Here is a 13,219-nt window from a genome sequence, read left to right on the forward strand (position 1 = left end):
CGTGTGGCTGCTCGGGCTCAGCACGCTTTGCCATGTGCCCCTTGAGGGTTTTCTTCGTTTAAGGGTTTTATTGCTTTAATTGGATCCCTGGCTAAGGCGATTCTAATGCCCGTACAGGATGAGTCATTCAAGAGCTTGTGAGCAAGCTGTGAGCTCAAAGCATCTCCCCTTGCTGTGGCTCTCAGGGATCCCCCCAGCTGGTACCGGCTCCGCTCAGCATTTTGCTGCTGGCTCAGGAAGTCTTTCTCGCAAGGGCAAAGCAAAGACCAAACTGCCGGGGGAGAGGTGCCTCCTTGTACAGGGAGGAGTGTGGACTTGAATCTTTTCTGTCTTTATTTATTCTTTGTTGCTTTCCTTCATTTCCACCCTGCTTTTCCCTGTTCCAGGCATTCCTGGAGTTACCAGGGATGCTGTAAGGTGCAGCCTGTGTTGGTACTTGTGATTCAGTGTGCACAGCTCTGCGCTGGGCTCATCTCTGGTAACTAGCTCAGAAAAAGCCCGCTGTACCTCTTGACCACAGTCGGGTCTTAAATTCATGAGGAACCTGATTCTCCTGGTGACCACATGGCTCCTCTTTTGCTCTGACACAGCAGCGGTGCCTGGGAGAAGAGGATGTCTCCAGGGACCCCTGGAGACCCCCCCAGCAGGGGAAATTCGGGTTGGGGTGTTGCCAGGCCCAAGGAGCAGGAGCTGTGGGGCCGGAGGGCTGTCCCATGCATCATCCGACCCTCTCAGCCTGCTCTCTCCTCTTCCCGCAGGGCTCTGCCATCCCTTGCACCACAAGGTAAAATGAACAAGATGAAAAATTTCAAGCGGAGGTTTTCCCTCTCGGTTCCTCGGACGGAGACCATCGAGGAGTCTCTGACGGAGTTCACGGAGCAGTTCAACCAGCTCAACAACCGGAGGAATGAAGGTAAGGAGCCCTTGGGCCCCTGCCAGGGTGCTGGGACTGGTTGGGAGCACCTGGGGTCAGCACTGCCAGTGAGCATCTCCACTCCAGCCCCCTGGCCTTTCTCTGGGTGTGTTGACATGTGGAAAGTTACTGCCCCTTTTGTCGGTGTTGCTTTCCCCATCTATCCAGCAGGACTAATAATGCCTTGTTATTAAATATGATCTGTAGAGAGATTTATACTTACATAAGGAAAGCCCTACAGGAGGGAAAGGTATTTGCACAAAACAGAGAGGAATGACACATCTGTGGTTAAGGTAGAGAGTGTGAAAGTGTGGGATCTCCTGGCTGCCCAAAAGTGCCAGTGGTCTTTGAGCCCTCTCTCCAGGGCTCAAGGCTAACACTTCCACCAAGTCAAAGGCACTGCTCTCTCTGTTCAGGGAGCATCTGGGGCTCGCTGAACCGTCCTTCGCTCCTGGACCCGCAGCCTTCTCCTGGTGTGCAGTTTTCAAGGTCCCAGGGAGCCGGGAGGCTTAGGGTTAACACCTCCATGAGCAGAACAGGGCGCATCCCTTCTGCAAACAGAGCAGCTGCCTCACTGCAGGCTGGGGCAGGCTCTGCCGTCTCCGGCTACGGGCATATCAAGGGAGAGGCAATGCTTGAGGCATAAACCGGGAAGAGATCGCATCGAGGCGGCTGTGCATGGACAAGCAGGCAGAGCCGCTGACAGGCAGGCATTTGGAAACCTGATAAAGTTAGACTTAATTCATCGGGGGTAAATTCGCTGCTGCGGGTGCAAGGCTGAACCGCTCCTGGCGATCACGTCATGCGTTTGCCGCTGCCTCCTACCAAAACAACTCGCTTTGCCACAGGCCAGCCCGTTCATGTGTCGGTGCCCTCAGGACCGCTCGGGTCATGTTCAAGCTTTTTTCCCCCTCACCCTGCAGCCACAATTGCTAGAAACTTTTGCTGCAAGCAGGGGCTGAGGCCATGATGCAATTGCCTGGCATTCGCGTCTGCCCCAGCAGGGAGGGACCGTCTCTCTGCCAGCTAACCTGCTTGAAAGAAGAGATGCAGTAACCTAATTTAGAGCTGGCTTTCCTCACTCCTGCAGCTCCTGACATTCCTCTTATCCCTCTAGACACCCAGGCTGCCCTGAACAGCATCCCTTCACGGCCTCCTTCCCTGCTCCCCCCTGCACACACCTCCCCTCATACCCGAGCAAGCAGCAAGGACTATAATTAGACTTGAGCCCTTAATTAGATGTGCAGAAGCTGTGAGGATAAAATGGTGTAAGGCTAAGAAAGTCCTGGGCACTGACAGCTGCTGCTGCTGTTGCCTTCCCTGGGGGACCTCTGCTCTGGGATGTCTGAGCCGGGGCTTGTTATCTCTGCCGTGCAAACCGAGGCTTTGTTGGAGAGGCGATTTCCCCGTTCTTCTGCTTTACATTTATTCCTTCATCACAGTTATTCCTTCGCCCTTGAATGGCAAACCAGGGCATGCAGCAGCTGCCTGTCCACCCCCCCTGCTTTTGATCTCGCTCTCGAGGTAGCCGGGAAAGAATAAGGGCAAAGTCAGAGCAGACTGAGCCTGGGCCCAGGACGGAGGGTGTTCCCGACCCTGTGGGTAGAGGTTGGACAAGAACTAGACTGTGAGGTATGATTAGGAGATTCTCCTGCCTGGGCCTGGGAAGGCACCAGGGGCTCAGGGTTTGCCAGCACCGCCCCGAGCCGGCTGGTGTACGTGCACATGGGGTACAGCTCCTCATGTGCCGTTACGGGACGCCCCAGTGCCAGCCCGGTATATCCCTCCCTGCCTGAATGTGACCCTTTCTGGCCCCCTGCCACAGCTTTCCCTCCCCAGTGCCCCCTGCTCCCTGGTGCCCGGTTCCCAGTTTGCACCCGAGCCCTCTCCCAAGCAGGGCAGACAAAACGCGCTGCCCCTGCCGTACCCACCACCCCGAGCCTGCTCCCTCCTGCCCGAGATCTCTTGATTAAGTTTCCCTTAGGGATTGTAAACAACCCCAAGAAGTCACCTCCACAGTGCCCTTAATCTCCATCTCCTGCAGGCTGCGGCTGTTGTTTATGAAGAGCCCTGACAACCACATTTGTCTGAGGCATCTCTTCAGCCATTTAATAAACCCCTCCTGGCTGGGAGCTCTTTGCCTACAGCCCTGTGCCAAGAGGACTTGGCGTGGGCTCGGCAGGGGGAAGGTGGAGGCACCAGTGCCGGGGGGCAGAGCTGGGGGGCCACAAGCCCCAGCACTCAGGGGTGAGGAGGCATCAGGGCATGGTGTGGGAGTGTGATGCTTCAGATGTGTAGCAGGACAGGATCGTTTTGGTGATGCTGGAGGGGATGAGCAGGATGTTTATGTGCAAGTTGCTTTTTGCAGGGTTTGGTGATGAGGTTTAGACCTGCTGGGAGCTGGAGAGGGCTCTGACTTTAGGGAGGCAGCAGTCCTCTCCGAGGCGTTGGTCTCTTACAGATGGAGAAATCAGGGTGCAAAGAGGCAAAATGACTTTGCCACAGTTGTGCAGAAGGCTGGTAGCAGAGCTGAGGCTAGAGCCGTGGCAGGCACTCTTGTGCTGCTTTTCTTCCCCATGAAACAAGGAAAAGCTTTGCTTTGGGTCTCACCTTCTTTGCTCAGCACCTCTGAACGTGCCCCTGGGGCTGTCTCTGCTGCCTGCATGGCAGGCAGGCTTGCCTGCAGTGATCTTTTCTCTCCTGGTGAGCGAATAACCTATGACATTTCAGGCACTGTGATCACTCGCTCCAGAAAAGCGTGCTAATCACAGCAGAGATCAGCACATCATTTTCTCTTTCATCACCTCACACAGCTCCTCAGGGAATTGCTTGCAGTTTTTATTTTTCCCTCCAGCATCAGAAATCACAGGTTATCAGCATTCACAGGTCATGGTAGTCTGCAAATCCCACACTCCAGTGGCTGTGAGTGCCTCCATGTGTCCTTGGGGAGGAGGGTGATGCAGAAGCCAGAAGACCTTTTCATTAGGTGCTCCAAAAGCCTGTGCAGAGCTGCTCTGACTCTGGCAACAGGACAAGGCAAGGCCTTCTCATAGGTAGAAACCCGCCTCGCCTGTTGGTGGTGTGGTGGGAAATCCCCAGCTCTGTCCTCCCCATCCCGTAATTCCCATGACTTCACCCACAGAAGCTGATAAAACGAGGCCTGAGAGAAGCAGAGCTGGCAAATGGAAAAGCAAACAGCTTTCCAGCCTGGACACATCCCGTCACAGGCAATGTCACCTTGATGGAGTCTGATGATGCAGAGAGGGAAAGGGGGTGCCCGTGGTCAGAGCCTGATTCACTCACAGCCTGAATTGGGGCATCTGATGCCCCTCCACCCTGCCGTGCATCCCTCCCCTGAGCAGCACAGCCTTTTCTTGGCCACAGCAGCCGCTCAGCTGCAGAGGCAGAGGTGGAAGAAAGCCCCTGGGTTAAGGAGAGCCCAGGCTGGGCTCTGTGCTATATCTGATACCCTTGACAAAGACCAGCACCATCTCCACATCCTCAGAGATGGGGAACCTTCTCCATGGCTGCTGCAGCCTCGCGTTAAGGCTGAAGGCAAGGAGGCTCCTTCCTTTCCTCCTGGGCTTCCCCAGTCACGCATTTCTCTCCATACTCCGGATTTTCAGAGGTCTCGGGTCTTGGTGTCTCCCATTTGCTTTGATAAGAGCTGGTGGCGTTCAGAGCAGCTCCTATCTGTGCCAGGGCTTTGCCCCACAACAGCCTAGTCTGTCCCCCGAGGCCAAATAAGGTCTCAGTATTCAGGTTGCAAAGCCTGCATAACTCCCAGTTTGAAATGGCATAAATTAGAGCCTGATCTGGCCTTTGGAGTGCAAGGCCGCAGAGAAGTGATGATGAGGGGGAGGAAGGAGGATGAATAATCCAAGACCTGAGTGCAGCCCTGCCTCATGAGTGTAACAGAGCTTTGAGAAGAGAGCTTGCACTTAGCAAAGTAATTAAAAGTTATAAATCGGGCAAGCAGTGAAGGGTTCTGGCCCCTTTCCTTGGGAGATCAAAGCTTGTTTTGGCAGAGGCAGTGTTTAAATATATTTATAAAGAAAGGTGGGAGGCTTGTCAAAGGCAGCCTCTGTGTCTGCGGTCTCACTTTAATTTGCTTTGATATCCCATGCAGCCTTATTATTTGCAGAGTGTCAGGGCTCACTGTCATCCACATGAAATGCCGAGCAGAATCGAACAGGCCTTCCCGTTTGCGTGCCCACAGCTTCACATCTCCTCCCGCGAGCACCTGGCAAGGTCCTCCAAGCCCCAGGGGCAGCCCCAGCCCTGCGAGAGCATCTCTGCGGGACTGGGTGTCCCTGGGTGCTGCGGGCACCTCGTAGTGACGCAGGATGGACTGGGCTGGCACAACCCGCCTGCCCTCCCTGGCCCCAGGGCAGCCAAAACACCTTTCCCCTCATCTCTGCAAGTCTTCTGCATATTTTTACATGCTTTTCCCATCCTGTGGTAGGTCACATCTGTGTATCCCATCCCCTTTTGCATGCACAGGAATGCCCGGGTTGTGATCTTACCTCTGGCTTTACATCTGATACTCTTGTAGATGAGGAGAGATTGACACTAACCTACCTGCTGGGCTGCTGGTCCAGAGTGACAGTGCTGCTGGTTTGCACCTTTCAGGGACAGGCTGCATCTTTTACCAAGTCTTCGGGCTTGTTTATGTATGGGAACCAGCACAAATTCACCCAAACTATCGTTTAAAGTGGATTACTTGAACTCTGTTCGGTCAGATTTTAAATGGCCTTTGGCGGGTTTTTTTTTTCAGATAATTTGCTTAGGAAGTGAGCAAGTTAAAAAGATTTGATTCAGTTTAATTGATCCATGTTAATTTTATACCTGTGGTTAAATCAGGGTAAGTTTCCTAACTGTTCCTGCACAGACAGATGGCCAGAAAGGGACAGGGGCCAGAGTCCCGCAGCAATCCTGGGGGAAGGGGTGACTTTGCCTGTCTGCCCAAAAACTCCTTGGCACTGTTTCAGATGATCCCAGGCCCAGTGGATTGGGCTGAACTTGTCCTTTAGGTGTGGGCTGCCTGTCGAGGACACCCCGCGTCCCTTAGCTCGCAGGTCCCCTGATCCTCCAGTGACCGTGGCACAAAACCACATCTTTTCCCAGGTCACTTGCCTGCCACCTCTCATCCGTCAGATGAGCAAACTGGAGCCAGGTCCCAGCCCTGCTCACCGCCCCGTGAAAGCCAGCCCTCCCTCTCTTGTCCTCAGCAATGAGATCATCGCTGGCTGCCTGAGCACACTGGGATCGGTGGGCTGAAATCTGCATTAGGCACAGCAGGGGATTGTCTCTGTGCAGCTCAGGGAAAGGGCTTGGCAAGGGGCAGGGCTCGGTGGCTCAGCCTGGGACATCACAGGTCCTGCCTGGGGAGTTTCCCTCCTGCAGTGTGCCTCCTTGCTCTGGGAAATAGCTGCGGGGTGCCTGGATGCGTGGAGGACACCGGTGCTTTATGGCAGGGCCCTTGGACCCTAGAGGCCTCGCTCGGAGCGTAGCTGGCCATCGGCGAGGGGACAAAAGGGTCATCCCCTGCATTTCAGAGCGAGATGCATCCCTCCCCTGGGGAGGTGGTTCTCCTCCCTCCCAGCACATCCAGTTAGTGCTGCCTCCCTCTGAACGGCCCCTTGGAAACAAGCAGCATCCGTGTGAATCGGGGGAATCCACTTCGCTGGGGTCCGGGCGACCTGCGTTGAACTCGTCAGTGCTTTGCGGTGCCGCTGTCTGGGTCTATGCGTGCCAGAATATTCCTGCCAACCAGCTGTTAATTACAGAGTGAGGAGGTTTAAGTGCAAGCCTCAAACTGGAGACCAGAGGGAGTTCAATGGCTTATTTTGTTCTGATTTCTTGCTTCTTTCAAGGTTTCTTGGGCTCAGTGAGGCTTCACACCTGGAGTCCCGAGAGAAGAGTTATTTTTCTGAGCTGCTTTCGTTTTCAAGAGAGCTTTTGTGTGTCTGGCTAAGGGCAGCAGGTTGGGGCAGGAAAGCCTGGAGTGTTTTGTTTTGCAGTAAGTGACTCTGCAGCCTTTAATCCCAAACACCTTCTGAGAAACGGTCACATCCTTGGAGGAAAGTACCCTGATGTCTGTTAGTTTTGGTGGTTCCTGAGGCAGATTAGGTACATGTGCTTGTAAACTCCCCAGAAGCGGGGCTGTCTTTCTGTTTTGCTTTTGTACGGACCTGGCACAGAGGGACCCTGAGCCACAGTCAGGCACCGAGGCGTTCCTGAAGTGCAAATCGTGTTTTGCCTAATGTGACGTTCGTGAAGATAAGGTTGGGAAGTTAAGGTAAATACTCGCCCCGTGGTGCTGCTGCTGAGGGCTGAGCTGCCTGGCAGTGCTGCCTGGCGAGTTGAGCACTGGATTGGGACCTGGGAGATCTGAGTGGCCTTGGGTGCGAAGCAGTTCCCCTCTCTGCATCCCCCGCCCCGTCAGGGGTCAGAAGAGACCTTCGTTGCAGGGGGCTGCGTGAGGGTGCTTTGGGGGTGCTGCTGAGCAGAGCTGTGTGGGTGGTGATGCACCAGGAGTCTGGAGCAAAAAGCAGGTATTCCTTCTGCCTCCTGGATATAGTGAAGGAAGAAGACATTCCCATGCCCCAGAGCATCTCTGGACCTCCCTGCCCTGCTTTCACTCTCTTCTCCAAAGCAAGTGCCTTGGGCCTTGGCGCTTCTGCTACCACTCCAGCAGCTCACTCTCCTTTCTCTTTGTCCTCAGACCTGGCCCAAGGGCACCTGCAGCTGGGACACCTGGGCAGGGACTTCCGAGCAGACACCAGCCCCATCTCCCCCCCAGAGGCAGAAAGCCAGTCCCCGATGGCCGTGCGCTACCGCAACAACAACCAGCGCCGCTTCTCCATGGAGGCAAGTACCGCTGCAGGCTGGAGCAGGCAGAAGGGACGTGGCAGGTTCTGGTTGTCACCTGCCTGCTGCCTGGAAGAGCCGGTGTTTGATTTGTGGGGACCTGGCAGTCTCAGACGTGAGGCCTGCCGTCCTCTTGGGTGCACTCAGCGTGACTCCCATGGTACCTGACAAATCCCAGTGCACATCCCCATGCACACCCCTTCCCTTTTCCTTTGACTAAGGGTCTAAGGGTCCCACAGATGCTGCACCCATTGCTTTGGCATTAGTATCAGCTCTGGTTAGAGAGCTCTTCCCCTTGAATGTCTCTGGACAGTCCTCCTTTCATCAGATGCGTTCATCACCCACTCTTCTGGCCCCCTCTGCAGGATGTCAGCAAGCGTCTCTCCCTGCCCATGGACATCCGCCTGCCCCCGGAGTTCTTGCAGAAGCTGCAGATGGAGAGCCCGGAGTTCCCCAAGCCCCTCAGCAGGATGTCCCGACGGGCTTCCCTCGTAAGTCTCACTGTGCAGAGCGAGCAGTGCCGGGCACAGCATCTCGCTTCGTGCGTACAAGTCCCAGCCGGCAGATGCCGATGCTGATTGCCACCCGCCCATGCAGTCGTGCCCTGCTGTGCAACCCCCTTGTGCCCACTGCGTCGTGGAGATAGACACGGGCACATCCCTACCCATGCAAATGCATGCTCCCAGCAGCACACGTTCTCCCCACTGTGCATATATGCATCTCTTCCCGTGCACATCTGCGTACTGTGCTGCAAATCCCCAGGCCTGCACATTCCTTCACTCACCCCTGCACATACCTGACTTTCCTCTTGGCCTGGCTCCTTCCAAAAGAAGGAGATGGAAAGCCTCCTGCGGTTCAGCAAGAGCTGGAGCCTCTGCTACTTGAAATGCAAATGCTGATAAATAATGAATTAGCCTTTGCATTAGTTGGCATTTCAGTTTCTTTACTGCAGCGCATCAGCATATGTAGGAGCAAAAACCCGGTGCCCTGTTTACAATTGTGCAAGCGTGTGTCCTGCTGCCCAGGAGTGCTCAGTGCTGTACAGATACAACAGCGAGGTCTCAGCAGGCGTCTTCAGATCTGGCATGCCTTTTCAGGGGGAGGGAGGAGAAAAGGAGAGCTTGCATTTACCTGCCTGTTCTATCTAATCAATAAAATAGACACAGCCAGAGCAACGTACCATTAATATTCATGATCCTCTCCATGAATAAGGCATGCTCCTGCAACACTTGCAGTATGGCTCTGGGGGGTGTACAGCGCCTCACATTGCAGCAGCCACTTCATTTCCCTGCTCAGGACACATCTGTTCCCAGGGTACGCAGAGGGTTTGGGAAAGCCAGTAAAAAAATCACTGTTTCCCTGGGATTTGCTTGTCCAAATCCAGCCTGCGTGAGCAGGAAAGCAGCTTCCCTGCCGCCAGTGGCAGCTTGTGAGAGCTCGGTGGTCTGGTCAGCGACTTGCAAGGAAAAAGCTGACCCATGGGACAGATCTGGTGAGCAGGGGAGGCTGCAAGGGCACCCCAGACCAGGGGCTGCTGCTTTTTCAGGCAGAGCTGTGGGCACAGTGCAGGGGGCTCCTTCAGTGCCTCCCCCAGGGGATGCTCTCTGCACAGCCCTTGTCTTTGCCTGCTGATTGACAGCTGTCCATCCAGCTCCATCTGCTGATGGCGAGTGGCATAGCATGAGCCCTTGGCTCAGGAGAGGGGACAGCGCTGCTGAGCTGGGGGGCCATTAGCTGGGCTGGGATTACACTGATGAAAGCATATTCAGTAGGAGAATGACACTGGTTTATTAATCTTAAGGAGCAATGGTTTGCCCTGGGCCTTGGGCCCGGTTGTGCTGGGAACCATCCCTTGCCCTGGCACACAGATAATCTAAACTAACTGAGGAGATATCTCTGTCCCCACAATAAACTGCCGTTTCAGGGGTCTGCTAGGAGTGACACCTAAACCTGCAGCCTTGCAGTGTGTGCCCTTCTTTCACTGGGCACGCAAGAGCAGGTCTCAGCAATACATTAAAGAGTTACTGTTCCAAATGGGAAAATGTCCCTTCCACGCTTGATTTGAACAGCACGCAGGGAAATGAACGGAGTCCAGTAGAGACCAGGACGTAGGAGAGCACTCAGGAAAAGGGCTGGGCATCGGCAGCAGGATCCCACGAGGCTTCTCCAATAAAAAGTTCATCAGCTCTTTGCAAATCACCACTCCTGTTTGACTCAGCCGCTGCTGGTGGCGTGTCAGGGTGGTGGGTGAGAGGAGAAGGGAAAGGCAGGGGTGGCAGCGGGAAGGGGCGGTCGTGCAGCCTGCGGCCGCCCTGGGGTACGGGATGCAGGTGCCATCCGTTTTGCTTAAGCAGCCAGTCGGTTGTGAAGGTTTTCTGATTGATTGCCTGGTCGCCTGCACAGCTCCTCCGGGGAAGTAATGGGCTTTATGTACTTAGATCAGCTGGGCTTCTGCATGAAAACACCTGCTTTGATTAATCTGCCCCCAAAGCTGTTACTGTCCAGTGTCCTTGACCTTCCCCCCAGAGGTGAAGCCATTCCTGGATGAGATTCTTCCCAGTGATGTTTTCCTTTCTCTCTTACAGTCAGATATTGGGTTTGGGAAGCTGGAAACCTATGTTAAACTGGACAAACTGGGAGAGGTGAGTAGTGTATGAAACCCCTGTAAGGATTTAAATTACATTAGAAGGGCAGCTTGAAGTGCAAAGGGCAGACTGTAGCCAAGGTTCTTCAATATCTAGTAATTTGTAGACCGAGTCTTTCTGTGGACTTCAGACTTGGCCCTGTAGATTCAAATGATCCTTCCTCCAGATGTTATAGAGTATATCGGTGCTGTGCCACCCTGGTAAATGGTCTGCATGGCTTGTATTTTTTCTCTTCCCCACCCAGGGTACTTACGCCACCGTCTTCAAGGGACGCAGCAAGCTGACCGAAAACCTCGTTGCCCTGAAGGAAATCCGCCTGGAGCACGAGGAAGGGGCACCTTGCACGGCCATACGGGAGGGTGAGGGCAGGAGGGGTGTTTCCCCATCACAGCCTGTCATGACCAACGCCAGGTCCCAGGCGGATTTGGGGCGGGGGGGTGGGGGTGGGTGCAGGTGGATGTGTGTACCTGCAGTCCCACCAGCGTGCTGCCCAGATCCTGCTGCCCCAACATGCCGTCTCCTCTCCTTGCAGTGTCACTGCTGAAGAACCTGAAACATGCCAACATCGTGACCCTGCACGACATCATCCACACGGAGCGCTCCCTCACCCTCGTCTTCGAGTACCTGGTGGGTCTGGGGGGGCTTTCTGCAGGAACCGGGTGGGTGGCTGCCTTTCTGCGGGTGGATGATGGGGGCCGAGGGAAGGAGAGGCTGACGTGTGCTTCCTGCTTCAGGACAACGACCTCAAACAGTACCTCGATAACTGTGGGAACCTGATGAGCGTGCACAACGTGAAGGTGAGACCGTGTTGCCTGCGACCCCGTATCCCTGCCTCCCCCCGCATGGGGAGCTCACCCTGAGTGCAGTCCAGGGTGTTGCAGGGCTGGGTGAGGCTGGATACCCCTTCTCTCTTCCGTTCAGCCTTTTCACTCTTGTTTGACCTTTTCCAGCCTGCTCTGATGCTCCAACAGCTTTTCTCAAGTCACTGCCACACTAAATAAAATTACTGGGCACGCAGACTTTGTTCAGCCCCTTTTCTGGATTGCTGGTGATGGGCCTGAACACGTCTACAGTGTGTCTCACCCCAGGCCAGCTTCGAGGGGTCTTTCCTGGCCATAAGTTTGAGAGCCCTTGAGACAGACTCATTTTTGGTGCCCATGTCCCATTGCTAAATGCCAGCCCCTTCTCCTCCCTGCAGATATTCATGTTCCAGCTGCTGCGTGGTCTGGCTTACTGTCATGGGAGAAAGATCTTGCACCGAGACCTGAAACCCCAGAACCTGCTCATCAATGAGAGAGGAGAGCTCAAGCTGGCTGACTTCGGTAGGTGGGCTTCTCTGGGGAAGATGCAGCATTGCTAGAAGGTGCAGCTCCTTGATGCCCATCCCTTTCGTCCTCAGGACTAGCCAGAGCCAAGTCAGTCCCTACGAAAACGTATTCCAATGAGGTGGTTACCCTGTGGTACCGGCCCCCCGATGTCCTGCTGGGATCTACCGAGTATTCCACACCTATCGACCTGTGGTGAGCCAGAGCCCCAAACCAAGCTTCCCAGGGTCTCCGAGACATTTCCATCCGCCTGCCAGTGCAGCACCATACATGCCCACAGCATTGGTTACACCAGGGGGTGGCGGGCTCTCCCAGAGGCCATGCTGTTTTCCGTGTCCCCTGGGGCTCGGGGTCTTTGGAGCACACTGTCCACATCAGGGGCGAACGGTTACCTGTAGCAGAGAAGGGACACAGCTCCTGGAGCTCATTTCCCTCTCCAGGAACCTCAGCCCTGGCCCAAGGGGTGGTGGGGTGCACAGGGCTTCTCCCTCACTAATCCCAGAGCTTCTGCTGCTGCTCTAGGGGTGTTGGGTGCATCCACTACGAGATGGTCACCGGACGGCCCATGTTCCCCGGCTCCACGGTGAAAGAAGAGCTGCATTTGATCTTCAGGCTGCTGGGTGAGTCTTCTGCTGTCTCCCAGATCCCCACGCGAGGGCAGTGGCTGACTGCAAGAGCGGTGACGAAGCGCAGCCTCAGGCGCCAGGAGGGAGCCCGCTGGCAAAGCCTCGCAGCGGCGTGGGCAGGCGTGGGCAGGGGCTGCCCGCAGCCCCCCTCCAGGCTTGCCGTCCGCAGAGGTGCGAGGGCGAGGAGCTGCTCACCGGCTGCCCTGTGGGATGCGCAGGTGGATCCCAGCCTGCTGGGGAAATTCGTGCCCTCTCTCCCACGCAGGACGCTGGCACTCGGCCGCATGAGGCTCTTCCCTCTGCACCGAATGAGCATGACAGTTTTCCCTCTCTCCCCCTCCCAGGAACCCCGACAGAAGACACCTGGCCTGGAATAACATCCAACGAGGAGTTTAAGGCTTACAATTTCACACAGTACCGAGCCCAGCCGTTAATAAATCACGCCCCAAGGTACCTCCTTGTGCAGGGACACATAAGGCATGGTGGGCTCGCGCTGGTTGCAAATGGGAGCCTGGGGAGACCGGTTTCATTTCCTCCTCGTGGTGCTGGCAGCTTCTGAATGCAGTTGTGCACTGGAGGTCCCAGCTGCCACTTGGCCCCTGCACTGGTGATTGCAATGTCTCCTGGGTGCAATAATGCTCCAGGTTTTTTTTTTTATTTCCTCCTTCTCTCAGGCTGGACTCAGAAGGCATTGACTTGCTGATGAACCTCCTTCTGGTGAGTGGTAGAGCAGTCCAGGTGGATGGCAAAGGGATTTGCTGAAGTGAAGGCACTCTGGCTGCCCTCACACTGATTTTGGAGCCAGGCAGTAGAGGATCTGTGACTGCAGAATAAGCC

At 55.3% G+C, this 13,219-nt stretch overlaps 2 protein-coding genes across 6 annotated transcripts in view; one reads left to right on the forward strand and one right to left on the reverse strand.

Moving 5' to 3' along the window:
• KLHDC8A (kelch domain containing 8A) overlaps nucleotides 1-13,219 on the reverse strand; it is a 176,831-nt gene that overhangs the window by 104,955 nt on the left and 58,657 nt on the right. The window lies entirely within an intron of this gene.
• Nucleotides 1-13,219, forward strand: part of CDK18 (cyclin dependent kinase 18) — a 39,878-nt gene that overhangs the window by 20,471 nt on the left and 6,188 nt on the right. For all 5 annotated transcript variants that reach the window (XM_064472394.1, XM_064472395.1, XM_064472396.1 and 2 more), the window contains 12 exons: nucleotides 759-913; nucleotides 7,641-7,786; nucleotides 8,152-8,277; nucleotides 10,372-10,428; nucleotides 10,676-10,790; nucleotides 10,964-11,058; nucleotides 11,166-11,228; nucleotides 11,630-11,753; nucleotides 11,831-11,951; nucleotides 12,279-12,376; nucleotides 12,727-12,832; nucleotides 13,057-13,099. In XM_064472394.1, the coding sequence (XP_064328464.1) occupies nucleotides 790-913; nucleotides 7,641-7,786; nucleotides 8,152-8,277; nucleotides 10,372-10,428; nucleotides 10,676-10,790; nucleotides 10,964-11,058; nucleotides 11,166-11,228; nucleotides 11,630-11,753; nucleotides 11,831-11,951; nucleotides 12,279-12,376; nucleotides 12,727-12,832; nucleotides 13,057-13,099 (1,218 nt within the window). In that variant the 5' untranslated portion in view covers nucleotides 759-789. The remainder of the gene's footprint in view (nucleotides 1-758; nucleotides 914-7,640; nucleotides 7,787-8,151; nucleotides 8,278-10,371; nucleotides 10,429-10,675; nucleotides 10,791-10,963; nucleotides 11,059-11,165; nucleotides 11,229-11,629; nucleotides 11,754-11,830; nucleotides 11,952-12,278; nucleotides 12,377-12,726; nucleotides 12,833-13,056; nucleotides 13,100-13,219) is intronic.

Source organism: Phalacrocorax carbo, chromosome 23, assembly GCF_963921805.1.
Source record: "Phalacrocorax carbo chromosome 23, bPhaCar2.1, whole genome shotgun sequence".
NCBI classification, from domain to species: domain Eukaryota; kingdom Metazoa; phylum Chordata; class Aves; order Suliformes; family Phalacrocoracidae; genus Phalacrocorax; species Phalacrocorax carbo.